The sequence below is a fragment of the Pelodiscus sinensis genome, chromosome 1, assembly GCF_052426305.1.
Source record: "Pelodiscus sinensis isolate ZL-2025 chromosome 1, ASM5242630v1, whole genome shotgun sequence".
Lineage (NCBI taxonomy): Eukaryota > Metazoa > Chordata > Testudines > Trionychidae > Pelodiscus > Pelodiscus sinensis.
In genome coordinates, this window is record NC_143052.1 from 128593802 (window position 1) to 128620481 (window position 26680).

The 26680-nt window shown below is 45.1% G+C and overlaps 2 protein-coding genes across 8 annotated transcripts in view; both read right to left on the bottom strand.

The window, feature by feature from the left end:
- PARP11 (poly(ADP-ribose) polymerase family member 11) overlaps positions 1–1113 on the bottom strand; it is a 31850-nt gene extending 30737 nt beyond the window's left edge. For 2 of the 5 annotated variants that reach the window (XR_012896408.2, XM_075900618.2), the window contains exon 1: positions 961–1112. Coding sequence is in view for 3 of the 5 variants with exons in the window: in XM_075900618.2 (XP_075756733.1) it covers positions 961–981 (21 nt within the window). In the remaining 2 variants the exon portion in view is untranslated. Of the gene's footprint in view, positions 1–640; positions 740–960 lie in introns of those variants that run through there. The other 3 variants (XM_075900601.2, XM_075900624.2, XM_075900611.2) reach the window with 2 other exon arrangements.
- Positions 1114–11590: 10477 nt separating this feature from the next.
- DYRK4 (dual specificity tyrosine phosphorylation regulated kinase 4) overlaps positions 11591–26680 on the bottom strand; it is a 75301-nt gene continuing 60211 nt past the window's right edge. For all 3 annotated transcript variants that reach the window (XM_075900639.2, XM_075900632.2, XM_075900655.2), the window contains 7 exons: positions 23317–23455; positions 21049–21130; positions 18186–18358; positions 17312–17372; positions 15779–15908; positions 12629–12801; positions 11591–12136 (listed from right to left, as the gene is read on the bottom strand). In XM_075900639.2, coding sequence (XP_075756754.1) covers positions 11877–12136; positions 12629–12801; positions 15779–15908; positions 17312–17372; positions 18186–18358; positions 21049–21130; positions 23317–23455 — 1018 coding nt within the window. In that variant the 3' untranslated portion in view covers positions 11591–11876. The remainder of the gene's footprint in view (positions 12137–12628; positions 12802–15778; positions 15909–17311; positions 17373–18185; positions 18359–21048; positions 21131–23316; positions 23456–26680) is intronic.

A 26680-nucleotide genomic window follows, 5' to 3' on the forward strand; every position in this document is an offset into this window, starting at 1 on the left:
CAACAATGTTGGAAATCCCTACAGAGCTGCTTCCCCACCCCATGCTGCTTCCTCTCATACAGAGGCAGCAGTGCAGGCAGGCAAATAGGAGTCAGAAGATGCAAAGAGCACAGCTTCCCCTGCATACTGGCTCCCACAAAACCACCTGCCCCTCCTCCTTCCTGCTGGGAGTAGGTGGGAACTGGTGCTTGCAGGGAGCAGTTTAAAAGCCAGCTCCCCATGAGCACCAGCACCCCCGTTACCTCAGATACAGAGGCAGCAGCAGGAGATTGGGGAAAACATGGCTCCAGGGGAGTCAGTAAAAGCTGTCTCCCAGCATGCCAGCCCCCAATCCTGAATCCTGAGCTCCCTTGTCCTAAATGGGCCCTGTGCAATGCTGGAGTAGCCCCCTGCCCATAGCAGACAGAGAGCTGCCCCCATCTCCACAAGTCACAAATTAACCAGAACCAGTCAGCATTACCCATCTAGAGGGCTTCACCAAGTAACCAGTTAACCTTTCCCATCTCTACTGAGGGCCGAATATATAACATGGATTAAAAAAAAAAAGAACCAAATACAGGCCAGGGCCATCAACAGCTGCTAGCCAAGATCAGGGCCACAACCCCATACACTGGGGGCCCTAAGTGTCAGGGGCCCGCACCTGGGAGTGGCGACAAGCAGCAGCTCAGGCCGCCCAGGCCCAGGCTACAGGAGCCCCCGGCCTGACCCAGCATGACCCTGGCGATGCCCCCCCGTCCCCGCTGCTTGCTGTCAACGTCACTTCCGGCCCGTAGCTGGCGTAGCGGGGCGTTAACTCTTGCACCGATTTCCCCCCCCCCCCCCGGCAGAACGGCCCCCGCCCCGCCCTGCCGGGCAGGGCAGGGCCGGGCGCTGTGAGCGAAGCCGCCTCCCCGCGGGGCGGGCGCTCGCGGGCGGGGGGGGGGGGAGCCGCGCGGGAAGCGCCACCCCCATGGCACTCACCGCACCAGCCGCCCCCCACATGCCGCCGGCGCCGGGGGCCCAGGGCCCGGGCCGGCCGCTCCGCGACGTCACCGGCCAGGCCGGGCGCTTCCGCTAACGTCAGCGGCGCTGGGGGGCGGGGCGACAGCGACAGGTAGGCCGGAGAGGGCGGGGCCGTATGCAAATCCGAGCGGTGGCGGGCGGCGCTTTGCATGGAGGCCACGCCCACCCGCCTGCTTTCCCCTCCCCGCTGCCAGGGAGGCGCTCGCGTGGCTTTGCTGGGCGCTGCCAGTGGAGCCAGCGCGCCCTGGAGGGTCGTGCTACACCCAGGGCAGGGGGGGACCTGTTTTGGGTCTGGGCCGCTGACCCTCAGAAAAATCAGTCAGGGGCGCACACAAGTGAGAAGGAAAAAAACCCCAAATAACCCCTCCCACAGTGCCCCCCCCCCAGCTGCCAAGGAGAAAGACACTCCCCAAATTCCCCTCTGCACCACAGCCTGTGGGGAGGGGGGCAGACTTGTAGATTTTGTGTGCTCCAACCCCACAGCGGGGCAGCACAGGCCTCCAGTGCCAGTGCAGGCTCCCCAATGTTGTGCAGAAGCCTTGAGCCTGGGGGGCTGGAGCCAGGCAAACCAGGGGCCTCATCTGGCCCCCCCCGGGCCTGAGGTTCCCCACCTCTGACATATGGTATGACTATACTAGCTGCTTTTAGCCACAAGGCTGTGTCTAGTACAAGGTGTCCATACTACCACTTACGCTGGCGTAACTTACATCTTTTGGGAGTTTCATCCTAAACTCATAACTCTGGTCATCTGAAGACGTGGGCTGTGCCCATGAAAGCTCATGATACCATCTACATGGTTTGTTAGTCTGTAACAGTGATCTCCAACTTTTTTACACCCATGATCACTTTTTAAATGACAGAACAAGCCAAGATCTACCGCCCCGCCCCTTCCTTGAAGCCCCACCCTCTCTAGTCTCCTCTTCTCCATCACTCGCTATCCCCAACCCTTATACTGCTGCTTTTTTTCCCAATTCTTCTGTAGGAAGAGGTTTTTCCAACATTTGGCCTGTCTAGACTGGACCAAATGTCAGAAAAACCCCTTCTTTTGGAAGCCCCCTTATTCCTCATGGGAAGAGGAATATAGGGGTAACCAAAAGATTGTTTGCTCTTCCACTAAAAGAAGCAGAAGAACCAATGCATCCCTGGATTCAGAAGTGTTTTTCTGGGATATCTCTGGAATCCTGAAAAACACCCGCAGTCTAGCCAAAACCACACTGGGTTGAGACAGGATGTGTAGGCTCTGGGATGGGAAGGAGGGATTTGGATGTGGGAAGGGGTGAGAGTTGCAAGTTCTGGGAGGAAATCTGGATGCAGGAGAAGGTGGATAAGGGGACGCTGGCTCAGAGAGGGGGTGCCAGGCCGGACAGTGTTGGGGTCAGATGTAGGGTTAGGGTACTAAGCAAGCCATAGACTTCTGGATGTGAGGGTTCAGGAATTTGGGTTGGAGTATGTGAGGGGCTCAAGGCAGGGGGTTCCAGTGTATGATAGGCTCAGATGTAGGGTCTGGCGGAAAGGGGAGTGCAGAAGTGTTATGATGCTGTGGTAAGATGGGGACTTGGCCCCAATTTGGGGTTTGTTGGCCAGGCGTCATTTTTAAATAAAATACTGCGTCAAACAAAAAGTTCCTGCATTGTCTTTATTTCTGAGAAGGGCAGGGAACCTGTTTTGAGTCAGGGGTCACTGACCCACAGAAAAGTCAGTTGGGGCCACACAAGTGAGATGCAAAAAAACCCTCCTTCAATCCCACTCCCTCCAAGCTTCACTAATGTGGCCCCAACTTTGTTGGTAGGAACAGGGGACATAGCACTAGGGAAGGGTGCTAGTGGGTGCTTTGGCAGGGGACAGGGTGCCAGTGGGGACAGAGTTCTGTGGCTGGGGGTAGGGGAGAGAGAACAGGGTGCTGGGAGGGCAGAGGACAGGGTTCTGCAGCTGGGGACAAGGTGCCAGTGGGGACAGAATTCTGTGGCTCGGGACAGGGGAGTGGGGACAGGAGTGGGGACGGGAATGGGGACAGAGTTCTGTAGCTGGGGATGGAATGGGGAGAGAGTTCTGTGGCTCAGGACAGGGGAGTGGGAACAGAGTTCTGGGAGTGGGGATGAAAGTGGGGACAGAGTTCTGTGGCAGGAGAGTGGGGATAGAGTTCTGAAATTGGGGAGAGGGAACTGGGGAGTGGGGGCAGGGGAGTAGAGAGTGGGGGCATGGGAGTGGAGACAGGGTAGGGTGCCAGTGTAGGCAGATAGTCCCCTGCATCTGCCTCCTCCCAGGATTCCCCCCCCCCCCCGAGGGAAGCTGGCACGTGCCTCCTCCGGGCCCAACTTCCCCCTTCCCTCCCCAGTGGTGCAGGGAAACCCTGCACGCACCTGTCTCGGGGCTAAAACATACACTCACACACACATACACACACACACACCCCACGGCATGCGCCTGCCCCGGGGCCAACTCACCCCTCCTGCACTGATGCAGGGAAGTCGCCGTGCTCCTCCTCCGGGGCCGATGCCCCCTCCCGCAGCATGCCCGGCAGAGCAGCCAGCGCATTTCCAGAACCCCCGTAAGTGGCGCTAATCTGCAGGACTTCCGTCCACCCGTGGAAAGCCAGCACTACCTCCATTTTTGCTGGAGGTAGGTAGTGGGGCTCCTCGGGGGTGGAGAGAAAAACAGGGGGGGCCTGGACGGATCGATCTGTTGGTGACAACGGCCCTATGGCTAAAATGGCCATCAGGGCTTTCTTGCACAAGAGAGCGTCCACATCCTTGCACAAAAGCACATGGCAGTGTGGATGCGAAGACCTTTTGCGCAAGAACTCTTGCGCAAAACAGTTCTTGTGTAAGAAGCCTGCAATGTAGACGTAGCCACATAGTAACTCCACCTCTGTGAGTGGTGTAGGGCTTATGTTGGTAGGTAGGGAGATGTAGTTTATGATCAGACACTGTGTATTACTTATCTTGGCTGTTGGCTGTTAGTCTTGACAAGCTCCCTGCTCCAAGCCAACCTGCTGCCTGGGCTCCTTGCTCTGAACTGGGATGCACTTCTGGCTTCCCATTTCCAGCTGGGCTACGTCTAGACTGGCCACATAAGACGGAAGAGGCATGCAAAGCAGGCAAGTCAGAATAGGGAAATCCACGGGGGATTTAAATATCCCCGCGGGATTTAAATAAACATGTCCGCCGCTTTTTTTCCGGCTTGGGGGGATTCCTCCGGAATCCTTCCTACCTTCAGGTAGGAATAAGAGATCCTCCGGAAAAGGGCTTTATTCCGGAGGATCGCGCCAGTCTAGACGCTTTTTTCCGGCTTTTCCCCAAGCCGGAAAAAAAGCGGCGGACATGTTTATTTAAATCCATGTTTATTAAAACCCTGCAATTGTAGAATGATGTGATAAAGCAGTTCAACATTCCTACATCCCCCTGCTGGAAAATACTGCAGTTCTGCAGTGTCTCTGGGTCTGCCACATGTAGCAGTATGGACATCTTTATTTAAATCCCGCGGGGGATATTTAAATCCCCCGTGGATTTCCCTATTCTGAAGTTGAAAATTAGCATGCCCCTTTCGGAAAAGGGGCCAGTGTAGACGTAGCCCTGGAGTTTTGCCTGGGCTCCCAGCTCCCCAGAATGTCTGGCTGCTTCCCAAAGGCTTCTGGTTTCCCCTCTTCCAACTATTTGTCAGATGTTCCCAGCTCCCTACAGTGGGGCGCAGGAAATCAAAGTCCAGGGGGGTCAGCCAGGCTGCCAATGGGAACCTACATGTGGGGCTGAGAGCCTTCGCTGAGGGTCCCCCCATACACACACACATTGGCCCTCTTAAGTCTATGAATGTGCTTCTGGTGGGGATGTGAACCAATAGAGGGAGGGTAGTGTGGACATGCACCACTGTAGTTCTTACAAAGTGCAAGTCAGGACTGAAGTGTCTGTGTCATGAGTAATAATGCTTAGCACTTTACATATTCAGTGCACTTAAATATTAAATAATTAATTCTCACAACACAGACGTGACATTGTTGCGTGGATCACAATACTGCAATTGTAGAATGATGTGATAAAGCAGTTCAACATTCCTACATCCCCCTACTGGAAAATACTGCAGTTCTGCAGTGTCTCTGGGTCTGCCACATGTAGCAGTATGGAGGATTTTATTGTGACACCAAGGAAAACATGGAAACAGTATCACCACCGTGTCTGTTTCTAAGACAGTTTCAACTATTCTTGTGAATAAGAAAGAGTGGCCATGCACAGAGCATGCTGTACCCCACTCTGCAGCACTCCAGCTGGGCTTTGCTCGGTCCCTGCTGGAACTCTGGCAGCAGCTACAAGAAGCGGTTCACTGGGTTTATCCTCCAAACAGTGCCCCTCCCGCTCCAGCAGCAAAAAGCAGCCACCTGCAGATGGAGGAGGTGGCGTGGCCAGGCTGGTGGGCACAAATGGCAGAGGTAGTCCCACAGCAGGAGAGAAGGGTCCACGTAGTGGTAGAGACTTGTCGGACGGCAGTGCGCACTGCACTGGAGCTCTGGAAACTGTGCACCACTGGAAGCAGCCCTGGCTGCCCATGCAAAACACCAAGGGAGCTGCTTACATACTGAGCAGAGGTGGGGTGTTACTGCTGCACCGTGCTAGTGCTGGGTGTCTGCGAGGGTGTCTGAGCAAGGGCAGGAAACGGTGGTGCCATTTGTAGTTGGATCCGAACGGGCTTTCTGGGACATCTGCCTCCTGGATAGGGACACCAGGAGAGAACATTTAAATCCGGGACTGTCCCAGAAAAAATGGAACATATGGTCACCGTAGCTACATCTCATGTGAGCAATGCAATCCCATACATCCATAGGCATCAACTTCCCCTGATCTGGAACCCCACCACCACTCCAGACTTTGCCTCCATTCCACTCCCTTCCCCCAAGACTTGCCCCTGTGCCGCCCTGATCCTCTCCCATTCCATCCCTTTCCCCAAGCCTTCACCCCATGACACGCCCCCCCCCCCCATCATTTATGAAATTGACTTATGGACACAATTACACAACTCGAAGATGCTTAGAACAAAATACCTCATGTAACCTGCCAATCTTAATGTCACAATCCGCTGGATCTGTGTATCTTATTTTGGTGTATGTATCATTCTTGTATGAAAAGTTAGAAATATGGAGTATAGAATAGTTTATAGTTTAAAATGTGCAAATAGGAGTCATCAAAGGTGTTTCCCTCAATGTCTGGATGATCACCCGTAAACAGCCCCTTTTGTCCTCTATGTCTTAGCAGTGGTTTGTCTTACAAAGTCATATGACCACCCCAACTGGTAGGGTCTGATCCCATTTGGGAGTCGGGTTCCTGGAAACTGGGCCTGAAACTACATTCTCCTTGGACCTGAAACAACTCAGTATCTGTATTGCTCTTCATGGTGGGAGGAAGGGTTAATCGCAGCTCTGTGCCTTGGCTGGGGAAGACTAGGAGATCTGGCCCAGCAGGACAGAGTGGTGAGAAGCCCTGCAGACCAAAGAGGCGATTGCCAATGGCTTTGTCAGCACACTGGGAAGCACCCCCAAAAGGTCTTCTGTGACTGTACCCCATCACACCCTAGCTCCTCCCCCAAGTACGACCTGTCCTGGCCTTCTCCCACCCCTGAATCCCGCACATCAGTTGTTCACAGTATTCTGGAAGGTTGGTGGAGGAGATAGTCAGTGGGGACACCAGTGAGTGAGAGGTACTAGAGGGGAGAGAAAAAGAAGTGGGGGGGAGAGTTCAGCTGTCAGCAGGTGCTCAGCCCCCATTCATTTTTCTAGTGGGTGCTCCAGCCCTTGAGCACCTACAGAGTGGGCTCCTATACACACATCTGTTTAGACAGATAAAAAAAGAATTTCACTGCTCTAACGTGGAGTTTCTGTCTGGCTTTGGGGTGACCATATCCCTACCCCCATACTAGTTGTTAGAGGACTCTGCCTTTCACAGTAATGTCGGTTCACCCACAATTTCCTGGCCCAGTTTTTGTCCATGGTCATGTTAATTCTGTTCCTCGGAATTTGAATTATGATCGTTAGCCCTCTTGATTGCTGGTTGTGTGCCTCCAGCCTGAGTCCTAAGAAATCCTGGTGAGCAAATCCCATGATTATTAACTGTTTCCTGATCAGATTGTGGGAGAGTTTGAGTTAACATATATTTTTAATTGAAGAAACAAACAAAACTACTGGATCCACTTTTGTTTTTGTCAGAGCTTTCATCTGGAAACATCCCTTCAACCTCAGGACTCTTTCTCCTTGCTCTTCCCATGATCCCGCGAGGCAGGAAGGTAATATTATCCCCATCTTATAAACAGGGAAACTGAGACACAAAGAGGTATCAGAGGCAGACCCAAGAATACACTCAGGAAGTCCTGATTACTGACTCCTGGGCCATTCAAATTCATAACACCCATCCCGTTTATCCTTGGGATAGAATCCAGGAGTCCTGGCTCCTGCACCTTAGACCAGGGATCTCAAACTCCTAGGCTCTCAAATTTTCTGGTCTGTCAGGGGATCAGGAGAAGAACTCAGGCCTGGTCATTCCCATGGATTCTGGCTTAAATCCCTCCAGCTAGACAAGTAGCTTCTACTAGACAAGTAGACTTCTGCTTCCCAGCCCTTTTTCACCTAAGGTGAGGCTGCCCATCAGCTGTTGGCAGCCATGCCTGTATTAATCCTTTGCTTGCTGTACTGGCATGGCTTAATATGCCCCATGAGAGACCTCCCACTTTGCACTCAGAGTCCTGGCAGGAATCTCAGTGTTAAGTGGCAGGAGAACATTTCCAACAGGATTACAAGTGGAGATGGGTGGGAGACATTTTCCTGGCTCTTGAAAAAATTTTGTGACTTCCACATTTTTCTGCTTCTTGTTGGGATGACCCCAAGTCCTGTCAAAGTTACAGGAGAGTGAGAAGGAAGAAGGACAAATGGACTCAGACTTTGACTCCATCACAAGTAACTGCTGGCCAGGGCCCTTGTGGGATATGGGAGTTCCAGGGTCAAGTCCCTACTCTCTCTGAGTCAGCCAGGGGACGTGGCCCCAGGTTTTTCTCTTGCTAGTTTTAGCCATGAATCCCATCCTGGTCCAAGAATCTGCCACTGAAAGAGGCATGGTCCCTGGGCCAGTTCCTGCCCCCTCCAGTGCCTGGCTCCCTATACCTAGCACATGGGGTTGAGGTACAGGAGGGGTCAGAGCTCTGGGTTAGGGGTTCAAGCTCTGCAGTGTCAGGGATGAAGAGCTTGGGGTGCAGCAGGGAGCTCTGGGCTGGGGGGACTCAGTACTGGGGCAGAGGACTGGGGCACGGACTTATCTCTGGTGGCTCCTGGCTCCATGCTGCACTCCAGAAACGGTCAGCAGTAGGTCTGACTCCGAAGTGGAGACACATAAGCAACTCTATGTGGCTCATGCCCACAGGCACTGCTGCCCTAGCTCCCATTGGCCAGTCCCTGTCCAATGGGAGTGCAGAGCTGGTGAATGGCGTGGGGGCAGTGTGCAGATCCCTGTGATCCTCTGCCTAGGAGCTGAACCTGCTGCTGGTCACTTCCAGAACACATTGGGCCTAGCCCAGTGGTTTTCAAAGAGCAGGTCATGACCCAGCCTTAGCCAGACAGCACTGATGAGACTTTTAATGCCATGGTTGGCAGTGCTCACCAGAGCCACCAGAGTCCCTGGGAGACTGAGCAAGGTGGCCAAGTGCCTTATATTCCATGACCCACTACTGGGTCACGATCCACACTTTGGAAACCACTAGGTTAGAGCATGGGGCTGGGTTTCAGGACTCCTGGGTTCTCTTCCTGCCAGTGGTAAACTTTCTCTAATTCAGGGCTATGCAAGCTGTTTATGCAGGACACCCTGTCCCTACTTGCTTTTGGAGTAAGGTGCCAAGTTCAAGATACAGAGATTGTTCCAATGTTACCCTGTGCTCAGACTACTAAGCTAGTTAGAGTAATACTTTTGGGAGGGGGGGAAACAGATATAATATTGTTAAACAGAAAACATCAACAACTGCAGTAAATAATACACTCCTCAAATTCAAATGTCAAACCAAATCCAACACTAGATGGCCTCAGAGTATTAAAACAGGATCTAACAACCAGGGTACAAAAGCATAAATAACTGCTGCTTTGTTACTTTATTTGTACTAAGAATATTATTTAAAGAATATTACATGAGTAACATGACAACATTAAGCAAATTTATACATGATAATTTAATGTTATTAGGAGAGAGAGTAGGAAGTCCAAATAGAGATTCCTAGGTTCAATTCTTGGCTCTGACATTGCTTGCTGTGTGACTTTGTATAATAATACTTACGCAACCTATTATGGGGTGTTCTGGTGCTTATTTTATATCTGCAAAATGCCTTTCGTTCTAGAGTACAAGGTGCTACAGAAGGGCACAGTACTACTATCACTTACAGACAACAGTTTCCATAATGCATTTTTAAAGACAGAACTATAAATAAAGGCAAGATAATGTACATTGAATCCTATAGGACTAAAATAAAGTCTATAAATTGGGCTTCTCATACTGTGGATCATCCAGCTGTTCTTTTTGTTTGCAACAATTTCTCACTTTGCTCATTCTGCCTAAGAACAGGGAGAGCACTGAACACAGGAGCGTTCTGTATTTTAAAGACTTCTTTTACTGCATGAAGGACTACATGTACATGACGACCATGCCCACTGTTTTCTGTTCTGCAAGCGAACTTGTGGGCAGTGGCGGCACATGAAGCTGTTTGCCTGCTTCTCCAGGAACTTATACCAAATGCTCATCCCTGTGGCCTCTGATCATGAATCTGATAGTTAACAAAGGAAGAGCTGTCAGGAAAGGGTGACGCGGGTGACCATAGTTGAGATGGAGCTGGGAGCTGATGACTAGCATGAAAAATGTAGCTACTAGGAAGGGAAAATAAGAAACAAATATAGAGCCATGCAACTATGTTTAAGTACCATCAACACATACTCTACCAGTGAGTGAGAGATGATGGTTGGATTGAATTCCAATGCAGATGGGTTTATATGTCACATTGCCCTGAGCACTAAACGCGCCTTAGATTCAACAGCAGCTTTACTGAGAAGTTGGGAGATACCAGTCTAAATACCTGAGAATATAATACAGCTACTTACTGGAAGATGTTCTCTGCAAAATAGATTGTCTAGTGAACACAATTGTAGCAATGACACAATAGGCCAAACTGTGTCCTTAGTTTCATTCTGGGAACTCCAGTGCAATCAAGAATGGCTGCAGCCCCAATTTGTTCCAAACTGGAGTAGACAAATACACAAGTTGTAACTCTGAGTGGAGGAGCAATATTTTACATGAAAGTAATCTAAGTCACTAAGCATAATAGTGAGGGAGAATGAATAATAATCAAATCCAAACAGCCTGAATTTCCCCTTTGCCATTCAACTACAATTCTGAAGGTGATGATAGTCTGATATTCACTGTTTGGTTGCAGGGATGTCTTAGGCAGTAGTGTTACAAGAACCACCAGCAGCATCCAATAAGGTATCCAGCATTTCAGGTGGATACTCACCAGCTTCCTATAATTTCCAGCATCAAGCAGGAACCTGATGTCATGCAGATAGTACACTGAACTCTGTACTCTTTCTTTCTCTGAGGCCCAATTTATCCTCTTGCCTTCATGCCTTCAGTGGCTGTTAACAGTTTCTTGCACCTTTTCACTTAGCACAAACATTTTCTAAGACACATTCTATAATCATACTGTACTTGCAGAACATTTTACTCTCCCAACATCTCTGCATTTGGTAGGACTGCTCACCTGGGATGGGGCCTCCATGAATTCAATGACACAGTCACCCCATATCTTACAAGACCTTTGTCCAATGTGGGCCTTTGGGAGCTCATCAATGGGTCATCATTCCTAAATCCTGCAGGAATATTTCCCTGCCTGTAGAGCCTATGTGAGGTCACTGATAGTGTGACTCTAACCACTCACCCAATTGGTCTTCTGCTCTGGCACCACTGAGATGGGAGAGGACTGAGATGGGATTCCCTGTATCCTGCAAGGCAGCGCCCGCATTATTATTTGTATTATACTAGTTCTGATAGCCCCCACAAGAAATAAGATCCCCATAGTGGTAGGTGCTGTAAGGTTACTGATTGGGGTTGGCAATCTCACAAATCTGATTTTTGTCATGAATTAAGTCAGCTTCCCTTTGAGGGCTCATTCACCAGGACATTGACTCTCACTCCTTCATCTATCTTTTTGCCTTGATATAAAAATCGAATAGGGGTCCCTGCAGGGGGGTGTAATGCATGCCTGGGCTTATTGGTCTTTTTTCCCATTGCCCTTTATAAATACGGTCTGCAGTCTGCACCTCATCTTAGATCTTAATTTGGGTTTCTAATTCTGTTCAGAGATGCTGCAATGACAGAGAGGGAGGAGACACAATGAATTTGGTTCTTCTCTCATTTACACTAACATAAATCCACTAACATCAGTAGAATTATTTCTGATTTATATCGGTTTAAGTGAAGTGAGATTCAGACCCCATGATCTCTGTGGGTCTTCCAGTCTTTTAACTCCCAAGAAGCCAGAGTCCTTGAATGCACTTGTCCAGTATAATATCAAAAAAATCCACCTCTAGTCTCTCCTTTTTATTAAAAATATTGCAGTGGGTTGTGAAGAATCTTTGATCACAAGAATGTTGGTAACATTCAGAAAAGTTTTTCCTGCACACATTCTGTTTTGGTTACCTGGCTTAATCTAGGTTAAAATGAGCATTGAAAAGGTCTACAAATGTGCATAGCCCATGTGTGGAGAGTTAGAATTTAAAATGATGTTTCTGAATATTGTACAGTTAAAATGGTTGCCTACAAAACATACCAGGCAGGTGTTGAAATCGAACCAGTAATTACTTATGCCGAATGTTACTTAATTGGTGGTAAGTATGTTGAATTTTTGTGAAGAGCTGTTTCACTGCTGTGTTCTGCTTTGTCTCTTTTGACAACTTTTTCCACTGGGGTTTCCGGTTCTTTCTCTGAAATAACTTGTTTGGTTGGGTTCTGTGCTTTATTTTCCATTGTATCTGAGGAAGGTGTGTTGAGGGTTAGTCTTTCATTTACAGCAGTAGGATTTTCAGTCAGTTCACATTTTACTTTATCAACCATATCTTGACAGGTGTTTTCGTCTGTAAAAAATAAAATACAATGACAGTGTGCAACTGCAGTGTGAAAGCAGCCCACATTAAATCTTCAAACGGGCCAACTGATTATTTCCTCAACATTTCAGAGGGGCAGAACCATGAAACTGAAAGCACATTTTTCTGCTCTAAGAACTAAAGTGTATTGTGGATGCTGTTTTTGATTATTTTCCTATCAAGATAACAGTATGAAAGCTTTTTCTGCATGAACCTATGGGACATAGTTATTATTTACCCTGCTGGCTGCAAATAAACCACAGAACCCACAGGATAACTCTCTGTTTCTACACAAGCAGCAGGAAAGAGTTGATGTGGCCTCTGGAGGATGCTATGGCTTTAGGTATTGCCTTCATTACTCCATCCTTTCTTTTAACAAAGCCATTTGCTCAAATGTGAAGAAGTCTAGAAATCATGTGTCAACATATTCAAGAAATTAATATTATTAAGAATAAAGTACTTAAAGCATTCAGTCTACAGCACCTCCTTGTCCAGGCAGTGTATGTTTATGGATACTCTCCTTTTTCTTCTCTGTTGTGAAGAAGGAGCTTTCACTTGCCGAGTGGGGATTTTGTCTTGACTTCTGTATTCTTGGTTCCTGGATCCATGCATGCTGCATTGCTTCATCTGGAGTCATGCGGAGGGCTGGTTCCCACCTTCAAATATACAAACAACAGGTAAGTATTGAACAGTATTTTTAATAATACTATAAATGAAGAATAAATTCAATGTAGGTTAGGACGGAAAATATTTTCGCTGTCTACAGGGGACATTTTTCAAATTCACAAAAAAAAACAAAAAAAGCCTATTTAACTTTTCCATAATCGCATTTGCTAAAAACCTCTTTCTGCTTTACTGATCAAATTCTGTGCAGTATCAAACAACCAATTCTTACCACAGATACTCACCTGCAGATCACAGTATTATCAGAAGGCTCATTCTGTATATGTGCCCAAGAGCCTTAAAATCCTAAAATAATTGACATTTGCTCCAAGAACTGATGTTAGAACTGAGGAGCAGTTGCAATCCACTAGCAGATAAGTACTTTCTCAGTGAATGGTATCTCTTACAAACTGTCAACTACCATTTTTTTACTAGTCTAATGTCCAGACTGTCCATGGTGCCCATTAGAACTCGGCAGAGACATGGTAAGAAGGAAACTGACACACAACATGGCAGTGGGGGCTACCACAGGCCCCTGAGCAAGGTGCGGGGGAGGCCCCAGCTCTGTGCCCTGGAATGGGCAGAAGGGGCAAGGCCGGGGGCAGCTAGCTCTCAACACAGCCTGGAGTGCTCAGCGATGATTTGAAGGGCCACGGCTCTGGGCACTGCTACTGTTGCAGTGGCAGCGGTGGCAACTGGGAGCCCCAGACCCCTTTGAATCGCTGTCCCCAGAGCAACTGCTCCCTTTGCCCTCCCACTCCCCTCCATCAGTGGGTCTGCTACACCAGAATAATTAATGAATGTTTCTCATTAAGAAAAATATTTTTCTTGTAAAGAGGTTACTCTTCAAAACAATATAACAGCAAGTTGAGATTTACAGGAGAGCAACCCTACAAACAGAGATTTTTTAAGGCTTTTTCAGGAGAGTAATTATAACTGGTAACATCATCTTGCACAGAAAGCACTGAATGCGGCCCAGAATTCCAATCTTACATAGTGCCGAGACAACACTAAAACAGGCAAGAGGGCTGATGCTGCTGTCACTCACATGGATGTAAATCAGGAATGTAAAACTCCTCTAGAGCCAAGTTACAGCAATGTAAATGAGAGCAAAATTGGGGTCATTGTTTTCACAATTCAACCCTTCACTCACTAAAGTTTTTTATTTTAGCTGGTGAATAAAACATTGTTAGTGTGATTATTAACATCCATCGTTCTAGCAAAGAGCAGATGAGTCGATTTTTGTGTATAAGTTGCTAAATCATTGTGACAGTTTTTGCCTCAAGACACTATTAAATCCACCTTCACCTGTTGAGTTGTTATTTTAGTCTCCACCACTTCTGTTTTACTAGATAAAAGAAGACAGACAATCAGGACCCCGCACCACACACCAGTATGTCTGTGAGGTGCAATCCTGTGAAGTGCTCAGCATGTTCTTCAGCTCCCAAGAGTTTTGCTTATAAATAAATATTGCCTATTTCCTAGAACTAGAAGGGACCTTGAAAGGTCACTGAGTTCAGTCCCCTGCCTTCACAGCAGGACCAAGTACCATTCCTGACAAATTTTTGCCCCAAATGGCCACCACAAGGATTGAACACACAACCCTAAGTTTAGCCAGCCAATGCTCAAACCACTGAGCTATGCCTCAGTTTGATTCATAACAGGTCACCTTTATTTTGTGATAACAGGTGACCCACTGGCAACGTGCTGGAAACTCAAGTGCAGCACTTAATTTGCAAAAGAATGTACAGGGTGTTTGTTGTTGTTAAAAAAAGAAATTAAGACAGTTATGATGTTTGCTGAGTCCACTTAGAAAAAGAGCAGCAGGTGGAGCAGCAGGTCAAAGACACACCTTTGCCTAACCAAATAAAAAAAGCATTTAACGGGCCCATTGTTGAGTAGCGTAGAATCATAACAGGAAGGGCATAACTTAAATTCTAGGTTTTAACTTCCACCATAACAGTTCATTTCCCGGTAGTGGGGAGAGAGAAGGAAAGTCTCAGAGCCTCCTAGCTATGAAAAATGAGTAAAAAATTTCTTTAAAAGCTAAAGAGCAAAGTAAAAGTTAACCTAACTAACCACTACCACTAACAGCAATAGCATCGCAGAAAAGCAGGAAAACACTGCAGGTATTCCACCTCACTTCACTGAGGGTAAGAAGGCACTCAAGTGTGGTTAGATTGGGACAATTCCATCCTCTATGCCCCCAGGTAAGGTGGGAGTGATTCAACAACATTCAGTGTACAGGCTTGTCCCCAATAGACGCTGCTGGCTAAAATAATCCAGTTTTGCAGACATAAAGCGCATGCACAACAAGAGTGGGATCCAAGCGGACAAATATTCAAAGAAGAACCAAGTCTTTTACATCATGACATTTTTCTGCTGGTCCCTTCCAGAGCATATCATATTTGTGGTAGTCCGAATCAAATGCCCAAAATGACTCCCATCAAAGTGAATGGAAAGATTCCCATCGGTTGCAATGGGACTTGGATTATTACAACAGCTGTTGAACACAAAATTGAGAAGAGATATAGGGAGCTGTATAGTGTGATTCTACTCTGCCACCAGCTATATTACCTACATAAAACTTTACCTAATTCAGACTGCAGTGGTTAATTACTGGGGCTTTTGTAAATGAGAAAGGTTGCTTTTGTGATTGTCATGAGATTCAGAAGCAGGAGATCTGCGTTTTATTTCTGGCTTTGCCACAGACTTTCTGTGTGGTCTTGGGGAAATCACTTAAAATATCGGTGTGTCAGTTTCCCTTTCTGTAAGTGGCAAATAATACTTTCTTGTTGTGACGCTAAATTCATTACTGTCTGTGAGGCACTCAAATGCCACATGGATGAGCCTATAAAATAAACATTGATGAAAAACTGAGAAACAAAAATTTGTAAAGGCATAAGAAAGAAAAAGCAGGGATTTAATGTAAAAAAGATGGAGAAAATAAGAAAGTAAAAAGTAACTTACATTAGACAACCTCTCAGAAAATCCAGGAAAGCAGCATCTTGAGTTTTTAATACGGTACTTAGATCCTTGGAGTCTGGGTGTCTTTTTTTCCCTCTGCTGTTTGTTATAGTTCTAGGAAAACCTCTGGAATCTTTAAAAATAAAATAGGCCTTTTAAAGTCGTGTCAACATTTTGCCCAGTAACTGTTTAGCAGTAGTCATAATACTGCTCTGTGGGAGTGTGACCTTTATAGTGTTCTACAAGGAGATTTAAATGTATAATGAAAATAACAATGAATTTCATCCAAAAGACCCCAAAGTTCTTCACAAATTTACACACGAGAAATATCTTTCCCTACCACTGAACTTCCTCAGGTGAAATGTGACAACTGTTTGACAATACAGAAACTCACTACACAACTGCTTAGGATAGGAAGTGAAAAAGGCCATGTCCCATTGAAACTTATTGAATCTTAGGTAGGTTGAGTATATTTGCCCAACTGGTATTTAACTAGAGCACTGTGAGCCCTACTCTGGGAGAAGCTTCTGAGGTGGCATGGAGAATTCTCTCTTTCTCAAGGGCTTGGCTGGCTGGTTCTTGCTCATGCTCCAAGTCTGACTAAGCACAATGGATGGGGATGGGAAGGAATTTTCTTGCTGGTCAGATTGGCAGTGACCTTGGGGTTTTTCTGCTTCTTCTGCAGTAGGCAAGGATGGCTCATTTCCTAGGATTAGCTTCATATTTTTCCCTCAATCATTTTTGCCATTTCAGGGACCTCAGCCTTCCCTCCTCCCCCTGCCCCGCCCCGCCCCATATAATATTCTAGTCTCCTGTGGGATGTAATACTTTGGTCCCATTTGGGATGTTTGTTTTAGTGTGCAGGTCCTGGGTGAGGGAGTGGTGGCTTGTGATAAACAGGTCAGACTAGCTGATCTTTTGGTCTTTTCGGGCCTTAAACGCTATAATTCCTCCTTAATTAGAGTAAACTCCTTATTGAAATCAGTGGGAAAAAGGCGTGAAAATGAAGTCCTGAACAGGGTCTTATGAAATAAACTAAATGAGTTTTTCCATATTACATCTGTCCTACAAGTAATCCCTCTACTATGGCTATCTGAAATTACACAGATTGAAACTGTGGTGTGCTATCAATTTACACTTTTCAGGAGCAAGGTGTAATCAACTCTACTAAAGAGCACTTACTACAAATTTGTCTCTTAAGTGGTGTTACCTCCTGTCATGGCTTTAGCAATGAGAAAACACTTGTTTTAAAACAAGAAAACAAACATAGTTGTCTCAGGCTCTCCTCTGTTATCTCTACAGTGGGAGTCCCTGAAACTATCTAAACTATCCCTGGATTTTTGTATAGTCCTCAAATTATTTATTTCTCATGGATAGTCATTCAAACCGTTTTGGGGAACAAAGTGGTAATCCAGGTAAGAAGAATCTGAAGATCTTCCAATCCCATTCTCCATCTCAACATCAAAGGCACTAGCAAAGAGCAGACTTAAAGCAGAGAGCATGATACAAGAATAAAAGATAACGACAGGTGCTTACCAAAGAATGTTCGTCTTCTTGATGCAGTCTGGATAAAATCAGATGGTGGAAGACCCAATATCTTCAAGACAAAAAATTAATACAAGGAATTATTCACTGTTTCTTGAGCACCTGTAGCAGCCTTGGCTAAAGATGGCTGTGTTGTGTCTCTTCTGATGTAGTAATTTACAGTGTCTACAATTCCCTCTGTTACACCCTCATTTTGAATGTGCCTTTCACTGCAATACAATATCTAAGGTCCATGTACAGAGCTAAAGAATGTTGAGCAGCAAAGTGATATGCTCTCATTAGTTGGCCTTGCCTAGAAGACTGATTGAAACACACTGTACCCTATCATACCTTTAGTATCACATTCATAATTGGCCCCAGGTAAAAAATGTATTAGGAAAAGGAGAAAAAATAAACTATTTTATATTGCTTTACTTCACCCTTAGAGTTAGACAGTATTTCTTTTGCTAGCACAGGTCCCTACCCTTCTGTTCAGATTACAGTGTGTTCCCCATATTGACAGAAATAATGCAGTAACTGAACTGAATCACTACAGGGAGCTGATTTGCCACAAAAAGAGGAAGCAGCTGCCTCTTCCTTCTCATTGAGGCTCTTGGCTGTGACAAGCTTCCCTCTCACAGCCAGCCCACCTAAAAAAAAAAAAAGAAAGTTCTGAGTCAGCTGATATATTGTTCTGTTCTTGGGAGTGTGGTTTAGCAAACAGCAGCTGACCTGTCATTCAAAAACTCATGTCAATGAGCCCCTGAGGAAGGAACCGGTCAAACAATTCATCAAATTACAAACTACTTTGTTTCCAAGACCTGAATGTAAAGGATGGAGGAAACAGCACTTTAATGTCATGACTAAAAAAACCCCCAGAAGCTACCTCCATGATGCAGGCAAGTTGTTCTACTTCATTCTCTCCTGGAAAAAGGGGATAACCTGTATAAAGTTCAGCCATAATGCACCCCAGGCTCCACATATCAATAGGAGTAGCATAAGGATGACCAAGAATCACTTCGGGGGAGCGATAAAATCGGCTTTGAACATACGTATACACTGCGTCAAGAAAGAAAAACAGACACAAAAGAACATAGTGTTGTCAGGGCAGCAATTCTCTTTACAGAATCATAGACTGTAGAGAAGACAAATACATAGGTTATCTACTCCTTCCCTCATGAGCCAGAGGGGGAATATTCCCTACCATATGTTTGTAATACTTCATCCAGTCCCATTTTAAACTGCATGTGATGGATCTTCTTTCATATCTTTTGGAGACTATTTCACAGGGCAACGGATCTTGCTCTTATGAAATGTTTCCTGATATTATTCATACATATATCCTTAGTTCATTCCCTTCCATGCAATTAAACTCCTAGAATCAGCCCAAGCAATTCTTCCCTATCTATGGGTGTGTCTAGACTACAGGGTTTTGTCGACAAAGGTGGACTTTTGTCGACAAAACTATTCCTGCGTCCACACTGTCTTTGAGATATGTCGACATAACGTCGACAAAACTCAGCAGTTTTGTCGACGTATGTAAACCTCATTCTACGAGGAATAACGCCTTTTGTTGACAGAGTTCTGTCGATAGAAGGCATTATTGCATCTACACTGTCCTTTGCATCCACACTGTTATGTCGACAAAGTGGCTTGCTTTGTCGACAGAACTGGATGTAGTCTAGACGCTCTTTGTCGACAGAAGCTTTGTCGACAGTATCTGTCGACAAAACTTCTGTTGACAAAACCCTGTAGTCTAGACATACCCTATAGGTGCAGTCCTGCAAAGGAATTTTCTAGCACAAAGCAGAGACCTATTTGGTGAAATTCTGGCCTCACTGAAGTCAATGGCAAAACTTGCATTGACTTCTGTGGCATTGCAATGTCATCCACTGTCTTAATTAGGACTCCACACATGTACGGGGGCCTGTGCCAGCAGATCACATTCCAGGACTGGGACCACAGTGAGTAAACCACCCTTTTATTTTGCATTAGCTTTGTCACTTTTCTCTCCTACATCAAATCTACTAGTCTTTTAACCCCTGTATTTATCTTTTGGCTTTTCTTATAACTCCCTCCTGTTCAACACCTTACTGGGACCAAGATGCTCTAAAACATAAGGGCTGTGTCTAGACTGGCCAGTTTTTCCAGAAAATCAGCCGCTTTTCCAGAAAAACTTGCCAGCTGTCTACACTGGCTGCTTGAATTTCCGCAAAAATACTGACTTCCTACTGTAAGAAATCAGTGCTTTTTGCGGAAATACTATGCTGCTCCTGTTCGGGCAAAAGTCCCTTTTGTGCAAAACTTTTGCACAAAAGGGCCAGTGTAGACAGCTCAGATTTGTTTTCTGCAAAAAAGCCCCGATCGCGAAAATGGCGATCGGGGCTTTTTTGTGCAAAAGCGCGTCTAGATTGGCCATGGACGCTTTTCTGCAAAAAGTGCTTTTGCGGAAAAGTGTCCGTGCCAATCTAGACGCTCTGTTCCGAAAATGCTTTTAACGGAAAACTTTTCTGTTAAAAGTATTTCTGGAAAATCATGCCAGTCTAGACGTAGCCAAGCAGTATTGTATTTGCAATTTCTCAGAAGTGCATAAGGAGTGATTGCACATGTTATGTTTCTTTGTGTGCTTGACCAACATCTCATTGTTGGGGGATTTTGTTTTTGTGCCATGTCATACCACAAACTAATATCCAACTTTGTCTTCTACTAGCTGCTCTTTGGTATCTTTCAGTTACTGCTTCCCATGGGGGAGGAGGGGTCCTAAAAACCCTCAAAGCTAATAGGAGACAAATTATGCTTCACATATCTTCCACTGAATTTCTACTGTTCAGATTATTCTTCTCCAGATATATTCCAGGGTGAATTTCTTATTATCTTGCACCCAAATATGGGGAAACCTAAAATGACATCTATTTTACAAAAAAGCAGATTGTATAAATCTAATTGATTTAAACCCAAGCATTCCAAAATCTAGAGTAGCGTGATCATCTGAACTTGTATATATCGGCTGAGTGGAAAACTATGTGGAGGAGAACATAGAACACAATTTGTTTTTTCCATGCTTAGTGAAAATGTCATGTAGGTTTCTCCCTTTTAACAAGTGCTACAGCCTTCTTCACATTTAGATCACTGTTGAACAATATATTTATTCATAAGGTTGTGCGTTCTTTGTCATCAGTTGATTTGTGAAACATATTTTATATTTAATTTCATTTTTATGGATATTGTTTGGTTTATTCTTTGTACATTCTTTTTAAATCTTATCAAGAAAAGTATTTTTAAAAGCTGTTAAAATAGCTGTATAGTGTCCAGTGCCCTGAGCTGCTTTCATTGCATTGCAACTCAGGGAAAAGATACATTTAGTCCAAAAATACATGAATTATGACTTAACTGACTAATAAAAAAAGGATATCAGGGTTTGATCCTGTCAACCCACACTGATGAGAGTAAGCTTTATTGAAATTAGTGGGGCTATTCACTTGGATCCACTTCAACCCCCTACACCTGCTAAGAGCAACTTCTATATCATCATCAAGCATCAGCATCATACGTGGTAGATCAGAGTCAGCAATGCAGGAGAAAGTGCTTGTAGGTGACACACAGAGAACACCATTGGCTTACTAGCTTAATAGATGCAAATGATGGGCATGTGCCATTGTCTTATCTTAATGAAAGAGACATTTCTTCCAGTTATTAAAAATTAAGAAATCTAATTAAGAAAATTACATCAACTTCACTTTTCTGCAAACCTCTTTGGTGTTCATAGCAGCTTGATCCAAAGTCAATAACTTTTACTGAATTTTGGCCTTTGTGGTATAGTAATATGTTCTCCTAAAGAGGAAAAATAAAAAGGGAAAAAGACAATAACAGGCCAGTAAGTTAGCAAACTCTCTGGCAAAAGTCATGTACAATATGATTATGTTATGCTTAACTCTTTAATGTTCATATAAATCACTTTATCTTGTCTGTTCATGCAGTTTACTGATACTAAAGGGCAATTATGCCCAATTATTTGAAATAAGACAAAACTCCAAATAGAAGAGGAGGAAATAGGGCCCCCCCCCCAAGGGAGTCAGAGGCTCTGAGCTTCTAGGATCTACAGCTCTGGGGCAACCCCAACCATGCTAGGATTTCCAGCTTCTCTGTCATGGAACTGGGAGTCCCAGACTATGTCTAGACTACAGAGTTTTGTAGCCATTTTCCCAACAAAACTTGACTTACGTCCACACTGCAAGCACATTCTTTTGACAGTAAATCGAAAGAACAGAGGACTTTTTGCAAAAAAGCTCTTTCGCAAAAAGGCACGGGTGGACGGGGAAGAGGGAGTTTTTTCAGAAGGAGAAGAGGAAAAAGCATAGATGCCCTTGTGGCCATTCTGTCCATAGTAATCACAGCTTACATGTGAGATAGCATCCAGGCCGTCTGGATGCTATCTTTCGAAAAAGCTCATTGCTCCTTTTGCAGTGTCAACACTCTCTTCTGCAAGAAGTTTTTTTGGAAGATCTCTTCCGAAAAAAAGCTTGCGCAAGAAGACGGTAGTATAGACGTAGCCTCAAAGTCCCTTAAGTCCCCTCGCTAACTGGGGCTTTGCTCATGAACCCTGGCTCAAGCCAAGGACCTCAGAGCTTTCAGGGTCCCCGCTGGAGAACTGGGATCCTGGAAGCCCTGGGGCAATTTTCTATGATCTGTGGCTCTAGTGGGGAGGGGTGAAACTGAAAAAGAATGTCAGTTTCAGTCTGCAGCTGGTAGGGTTCCAGGGAACGGATTTTGTGTCCAAAACAGCATGTGCTTAACAGTTCCCAAATGGATACCTACTGTGACAAACTAGTTTTATGGATTATTTCTAGGGCTACTAGGATGCACTGTGTCTTGGAAGAAAGATCTGATGCTGTTGGATGCCAAAGCCAGGATGTGCTGCCCCTGGTTCTCCTTTAGCAGTAAATGGACATTCTAGGCAGCTAGCTATGCCCTCCATACTCGCTGTAAGCTTCCTCCCCGATGCTGCATCCTGCCTTCTCACACACGTACTGTGTCACAAATAGGGAATCTGACAAATGCCATTGAGTTGTCAGTAAGGCCTCTGCTAGCTTGGCCTATTAGTGGGGCCTTATGAAAGTCATGGTCCATTTTAGTCAATGTCATGGTCATAGATTTTTATAATAGTAAGTTTCATTATTTCAGATATTTAAATCTGAAAATTCATAGTGTTGTAACTGTGGGGGTCCTGACCCAAAAGAGGGCATTGGGAGGGTCACATGGTTATTGCAGGGTGGTTGTGGTATTGCCACAGTTGCTTCAGAGCTGGGACCTCAGTTAGCAGCTGCTGCTCTCTGGACAGCTTGCTCTGAAGGCAGTGCAGAAGTAACAGTGGCAATACAGCAGCCTCCCCTACAATAACTCTGAGACCCGCACTGTGACTCTCTTTAGGGTCAGGATCCCCAGTAAACCCTGGTCTCCCCCCTAATATCTATATAGTAGGGTAAAAGTACAGAAATGACCAGATTTCATGGGAGCGATCCAATTCCAAAGTCAGTGATGTGTTTTTCATGGTCTTGAATTTGGAAGGACCCTACCTATTAAAGAACCTATCAGCAAAACAGATCTTCAATGATATTCTGTTTCCCCCTAAATATACACTGTACATTCACATCTTAGCGTTCTACATGCTGAGCCCCCATGTGTATAAACCCGAAGTATTTCTATTGTTCACAGTACACTCTTAGGGAATGTCTACACTTGGAGGTGGAGTACAATTACCAGCTTGAGTGAACAAACTCACCTGCACCAGCCTCCCTGAGTACAAACTTAGCCAGATCTCCTGGGTATGTATTCAGCACAGCTATGCTACTGTTTCTGTCGAGCACGTACAAGTCTACTTGAGCTACGAATCAAACACCCAACTCCAAGGGTAGTTATACCCAGAGAAATCACAGGTTCTACCTGCGACTGTTAAGTCGGAGAAGATGCACCTTATAAGACCTGTACAAGGTGGCTTATAATGAGATGGCAGTACTTACAGGTTTCAGGTCACAGTGGATAATTTTTTCCTGGTAGAGCATTTGTAAACACCTCAGCACACACTGAGTGAATCGTCGAATCAAAGACAAACTAAAGCCTTGGAACTTGTTCTTCTTGATCAGCTGATACAAATTTATTCTGTGGGGTGAGAGAGAGAAAGACCAAGGCACTTTGGGGTTATGGAATGAATAGCAGATTAGAAAGCTTCTTGGGAGAGGGGGGATTCCTACATGAGAGAAAGGAATCTCTCAGAATAAAACAATATCTATGTTTTCCTTCTTGCAAATGTAATACTGCATATAATAAACATAAATATCTCCATGATCCTCCAGATCTAATGGACAAGTATTTATTTATTGAACCAGGTGTTACAAATCCATGGCTTTCACCATGAAGAATCATGTTCTTATTGGGGGAATAAGAAATAGACAAGTTTGGCCCAGTTCTCATTCTTTTTACTTGACCTTTCACTTGGCACCTCACATAAATTCTTTTGTATCTCAGAGCCTATAATCAGCAGCTCAAGGGAAATCATCCTTGAGAAAATACCTGTATAGATTCTATTGTTCTTCTGCTGCTCTCATCACTATAGCATGAGGGTCTTTCAGTAGTGCATTAAGAGATGTGACTAACTTCTGTCATGTGTGCGGTAATAGGAGCAGGAAAAGCAAAATATGTAAACAAACATATGAAGGGAAAAGAGGCTTTCTTTACAGGCTCTTTTCTTCACCTCCCTCTGCAAAGCAAGCTCACCACCGGGCAATGTGATGACCAGAAAGGAGGTGGGCTGAGAATACCTTGGCAATAGTACTACTTCACTAGGGCTGATAATGATTTGTGATGAAGCACTGAATAGCTCAGAAGTATCAGTGTGCAAGAGGTGATGCAGATAAACCTTTCTCCCATTTTCCTTTGCACAGATTTGCACTCTGTGTGTTTCATTTGGGCTACGTCTACACTACGAGTTTTCTCGGCAAAAAATATGCTAATGAGGGACTCATTTGCATGTGTCACAATCTCATTTGCATATTTTCTGCCAGTTTTTTTTTCACTGGGGTTTTTGTGCAAAAACAAGCAATGTGGACTTTTTTTGTGTGTGCAAAAACCCCTTTTTCCACAAAAGAGGCAAAGTGACTTTTCCATGGTCACACAGGAAGTCTATGTCTACACAGCAGTGTTATTTTGGAATAACTAACGTTATTCCAAAATAACAAAGCCATTATTTTGAAATAATGTCGAGCTGGAGGATTTCTTACTCCAACTCCTGTAACCCTCATTGCATCGGGAGTAAGGGAAGTCGAAGGAAGAATGGTCTTCCTTCGACTTCTTGCTGGGTAGACAGCATCTAAAGCCGAGTTAAGTTATTTCGACTTAAGCTACGCAATTGACATAGCCGAAGTTGCATAGCTTAATTCGACTTTAGCCCTGCTGTGTAGACATACCCAAGTAAAGCAGGGAACTGAACCAGATGTTCTATATCCCACACTAGTGAACTAAACCACAGTTTTGCTCCTCTTTTCTATAGACATGCCTTTCAGCCAAGGACCATCAACTGAAATAATTCTGGCCAAGTTAAGCAGATTTTTTTCTTAGCCACTGTAGTAATTTTACCACCCTTGGATACAGTGCAATATATTTCTCACTTCTCATCTGGCCAGCTGTGCTAGAATCACAGTTATTGCCCGGCCCTCACCTAGCTTGCTTTCAGATAGCTAGTACCATTAAAGGAACTAACAGGGAACTGATGGAATTCTGGATGGAATTCTGACCAGTTACTGAGCACAGGGGCAAGACTGTATGTATAGGGGGAAAATTTCTACCTCCCTCTCTTGCACATGCACACAAATGATGGGCAGAGTCTGGCTGTTAGAAAACAAACTAGCTAGTAACAGTGCTTTCTTTCTGTAAGGAATAAAGTTAATTAATCACATTATTGCTTTACTAACCATTTAGTTTAAGATCAAGCCAATAAAGCAAAAATAGGCTTTTATGTTATAGACATAGGTTCCAAATCTCTGGATAGCCAGAAGCTGTTTCCCACAGTGACATTCTGTGATCGCAGGCTTGTGCCTTTATTGGACCTAAAAAGGCCTTAGATTACATCATGTTAATCAGTGCATGCAGCAGAGTTCACGTTTTCACATGTAGCAGCACGAGCTGGATATAACACTGAGTTTACATCAGAGTCGGGAATCAAATCTGATAGTAATTTGCTGAGTCTTCAGGTTGCTGAGCATAATACTGTAGAATGAATGGGAAGAAAAGCCTGCTATATCTGCACTCTTCTGGGGAAGATTGTTTTTGGAAAACAGAAAAAATAAGCAACCACTTGAACTTTCACTTGATTACAAGAAATATGAAGAATAAAAATGTCCATGATTTTTCCATACTACTTCTTGTAAAGTACAGTCACAAAACAATACCAGTCATTGTATTTATACTTTCTGTCATATAATATATTTAAATACGGCTAAAATAATGGACTCATCATTTTAAAACATACCCATGTTCCTGATACTTGTTACCGTATTTGTCCATTAGTAGAAGCAATGATTAAGGTCAAATTCACTTACTGTTCACATTTAGTGGTTCCTATATTTTCTCTTATTCTATTAGCTCTAGCTGGTTACTGCTGAGGTAAACAGAGGTGGTTTTTTTCAGTTCAGTATCCTATGGGAGTCTGGCATGGGTTTTTTCCTTTGTTAAAAATTGCTGTGTGTACTATTTATATAGCATTAGACTGAATATTAGGACAAACCTAAACTACATGTTCTTTATCGGGAGTGTTCAATGGAACAACAGAGGGCAGATCTGCATAGCAAACACTAAAGGACGCTAACCCTGCCTTTATTTTTTCCCCCATTTCATTCCATCAGATAAAGAAATGCAATATCGTGATGGGGTGTACCTACACTGGAGAAGGTAGGCCTAACCAGGCTCACCTGGTTGAAGAAGCCCCACCCCCGCAGCCCTGCTGGGCATGCTCAGACTGCAGCCCAGGTAAAAAAGCCTGGAGAGAGGCTCAGTCTGGGCTGGCTGCTGTGGAAAAGGCGGCACAGCCAGAGCTCCTGAGGAGGAAACTACCAGAGGGACACCAACCCTGCGGTACTGGAGCTGGAGGAAGGCCCATGGAAGGAGCTCAGCAGAGTATGGTAGGAAGTAGCCCAGGGTGGGCGATTGTATCCCGAGGAACTCAACGTATTGCAGTGGGAGTCCCTGCTGAGTGAGCAGTGGACTGCACCACTGATAATAGGGCCCTGGGCTGGGACCTGGTGGAGTAGGGAGGGCCTGGGTCCCCCTACCACATCCTCAATCTCCACCCCATGAAGCTGGCACTGCTTAGTGCTCTCTTTGGCTGTTAGG